Genomic DNA, 3,506 nt, shown 5'->3' on the forward strand with positions numbered 1-3,506 from the left:
TCAGTACAGGCGCATGTGTAACAATTGGCAGTCCATTCCTCTCCAGGCTACAGACACAAACCAAGTTTAGACTTCTATTCAAATACAGGAATGACAGCAAATGTGTATTAAAGTAGAGAAAAACTGTACTTACAGATTTCTCTTCTCCCAGTGGACCATGACAAACTGTTAACATGAGATGATAAATGCTAATTAAATTTGGCAAAATAGAATCATCTGTTATATGTAGATAACCACCAGGTTGCCAATACTGTAACTGGGACTAGGCTTTCAGAAACGGAATTATGGAGAACTGTATGGTGCCTTAAGGTGGATAAATCACATCCACTTATTTGAGTAAACAGTCTCTAACGAGTATAGATATATTTCCTATTTTACAATCCCAGCATAGGATAATTATTAATTTCTGCTGGCAATGGTCAATAAATCTTATGACTACTGTTTTACTTACTATTTTGCAGTCTAACTTCTACCACCATAATCCTACAAGTCACTAAGACTTTGTAATTATCAGTCCTTAAGGCCCTTTATCAGTTTTTCAAGTTTCCTACAATTGCTGACATATTTAACTCTCAAGCTCTTGGAAATGTTCTCCTTCCTTCAAATTCAACACTCTGAAATTCCTTTCTTTATTAGCAGCTCTTTCTCTTCCCTTTCATTTCTCTCTGCCCTTTCCCTGGTACTTTCTACCATCTCCAGTGTCCACTGTAATGTCAAGTAGATGACCCTCAAACTTGTAGCTCCCGTCCAGACACCTCTTGTAAAGTATGGACCCAGGATTCCCTCAGCCAAATAGTATCACGGCAGATCTATCAGACATTCAAATTCAATATGCACGAAACAAATTATATCATCTTGCCCCTGAAACCAGTTTCTCATCTGAACTGGCTTCCTCCTGTTGAGAACCAAACTATTCTTTCAATTATTTGAGCTTAAAACTCAGGAGTCATTTTGATTCCTTCCATTCCATCACTTGGCATCCAATCAACCACAAAATCCTGTATCTTCTTCTTCACTTCAACCCCTTCCTTTTCTGGTTATTCTACAATACTACTCCAGGACTTTGTTATCTTTAAGCTAGCATACTTGGGCTTTTCCAGAAAACTCTGACTCACACCTCTCCCTGATTCAATCAATTCCTTATACCACAGGTAGAATAATTCTTCTAAAGCCTAATTTTTATCTCATCATTGCCTTGGTTGAAAACTTGTTTTTAAAAGTATTTATTTATTTATTTGAGAGAGAGAGCACAGGTGAGAGGCAGAGGGAGAGAATCTTCAAGCAGATTCCCTGCTGAGCACGGAGCCCGACTTGGGACTTGATCTCACAACCTATGAGATCATGGTCTGAGCCAAAACCAAGAGTTAGATGCTTAACCAATTGAGTCCCCCAGGTACCCCTGGCTAAAAACTTCTGATGGCTCCTTATAGACTTGTAAAATAAATACCTTCTTTTAGCATTCTAGCTTCTGAGGTCGGCTACAGTGTGGCTCCAATCTCCCTTCTCAACTTAATCTCACTTCTCTCATTTTCATACCCTGGACTAGTCTACATACTGTTCTCAGATTGCAGTTCTGTAGTGAAATACCTAAGGACTCCTCCAAAGTACACAAAACACTTAACACATATGTGACACATAAAATGTGCTCTCTATCTAATACATATTTTACACTTTTTGTTTTTTTTATTATTTTTTTAAAAGATTTTATTTATTTATTTATTTGACAGAGAGAGAGACAGCAAGAGGGAACACAAGCAGGGGGAGAGGAGGGGGAGAAGCAGGCTTCCTGCTGAGTAGGGAGCCCGATGCAGGGCTCAATCCCAGGACCCTGGGATCATGACCTGAGCTGAAGGCAGATGCTTAATGCCTGAGCCACCCAGGCGCCCCATATTTCACAATTTTTAAGGTGAAATTTATTTTTAGCCTTATATGAAAATTGTCTATGTTTCTTTTAAAATATTCCTCTCCAACTATATACTAAGATTAGAGAATGATTTTGGGGGGTAACTTCTGTTACTTCCTACAAAACACATCATATGGATTGAGAATAGTGGGAACTCTAAATCCTCTAAAATTATTGAACTTTGGTTAACTTTAATTTCTCATGCTACAATTCAATCCTCAAAAAATCTGTAATTATCTAGTTTAAAAAATATTATCAAGGACAGAGGCTGCCAAGCGCCAGTCTGCAGAGGGAAGTGACTGGCTGTGTCCACTGTCGGCAGCTCCCTGCAGGAGCTATATATTGAAGACAATGTCTGGAAGCTTCTACTTTGTAATTGTGGGCCACCATGATAATCCAGTTTTTGAAATGGAATTTTTGCCAGCTGGGAAAGCAGAATCCAAAGATGATCATCGTCATCTGAACCAGTTCATAGCTCATGCTGCTCTTGACCTTGTAGATGAGAACATGTGGCTGTCCAACAACATGTACTTGAAAACTGTGGACAAGTTCAATGAGTGGTTTGTTTCAGCGTTTATTACTGCAGGTCATATGAGATTTATTATGCTTCATGACATAAGGCAAGGAGATGGAATAAAGAACTTCTTTACTGATGTCTATGATTTATACATAAAGTTTGCAATGAATCCATTTTATGAACCCAATTCTCCTATTCGATCAAGCGCATTTGACAGAAAAGTTCAGTTTCTTGGAAAGAAACACCTTTTAAGTTGAATGTGGAAAAATTTGGAAATAAACAATGTCACTACAATGGGGTATTCTCAGGAATGTGTATGTTGTAAGTAACTTGACTAAATAGCCTGGAAAAGTTTTACTTGTAGTCTAAATTTATCTAAACCTAATGAAATTCCTTATTATTTCAAAACAGTACATTGAGTTTCTTATGATTATCAACAGGTCAATATTTGCTTGTGAACAGTGTTATTTATAAACTCTCTATAACCTTAGAATATATAACCATATCTTTCTTCTAAAAATTAAGAATGAGCTTTTGACTTTACTCATTCAGATAGCTTGATCTTGATGTCACAATTCAGAACCAAACGTCATTGTCAAGATTTTGGTAGACAGATTGAAAACTGGAAGTTTCTGTAGTATTGACTGAAGTTGATAGCATGTACATGGGCTTCTGCACATCTAGAGATATTGTTATAAAACCATATAGGCAGTATACATAGCACTCCCCAAGAAGCCGGAGCAAACAGCATTTGCAGTGCCAAATGCCACAGGCCTGCCTCTGTCAAAGTGATGCCGCTATAAATCCAGAATCCTGGATCCATGTTTGTAAAATGGGAGGCTGGGACCAAAGTGACAGGTTATGTTCTTATATTGCCTTTCCCTCTGACAGTAAACCAAAGTAAGTGAACCTGCTGGTAGTTATACCAGTAAAAAGTTATAATTCTGGAATTGTAAACAAAGAAAAGTTTATATTACATTAGCATTTGCATTCTTAGCTTTTTTAGGCTGCACACCAAGGGGGTGGGGAGTGGTCTGTAACAAGTGGGATCTTACTGTAAACTAGTAAATGTCTGTTTAAAAACAA

The 3,506-nt window shown here is 37.7% G+C and overlaps 1 protein-coding gene across 1 annotated transcript; it reads left to right on the forward strand.

Moving 5' to 3' along the window:
* The first annotated feature begins 2,176 nt into the window (after positions 1–2,176).
* On the forward strand, positions 2,177–2,999 carry LOC113922655 (trafficking protein particle complex subunit 2-like). Its single transcript, XM_027594814.2, has one exon. It carries the CDS (start codon positions 2,255–2,257, stop codon positions 2,675–2,677), a length of 423 nt encoding a protein of 140 aa, XP_027450615.1. The 5' UTR covers positions 2,177–2,254; the 3' UTR covers positions 2,678–2,999.
* Positions 3,000–3,506: the final 507 nt, after the last annotated feature.

This window comes from Zalophus californianus, chromosome 9, assembly GCF_009762305.2.
Source record: "Zalophus californianus isolate mZalCal1 chromosome 9, mZalCal1.pri.v2, whole genome shotgun sequence".
NCBI classification, from domain to species: Eukaryota; Metazoa; Chordata; class Mammalia; order Carnivora; family Otariidae; genus Zalophus; species Zalophus californianus.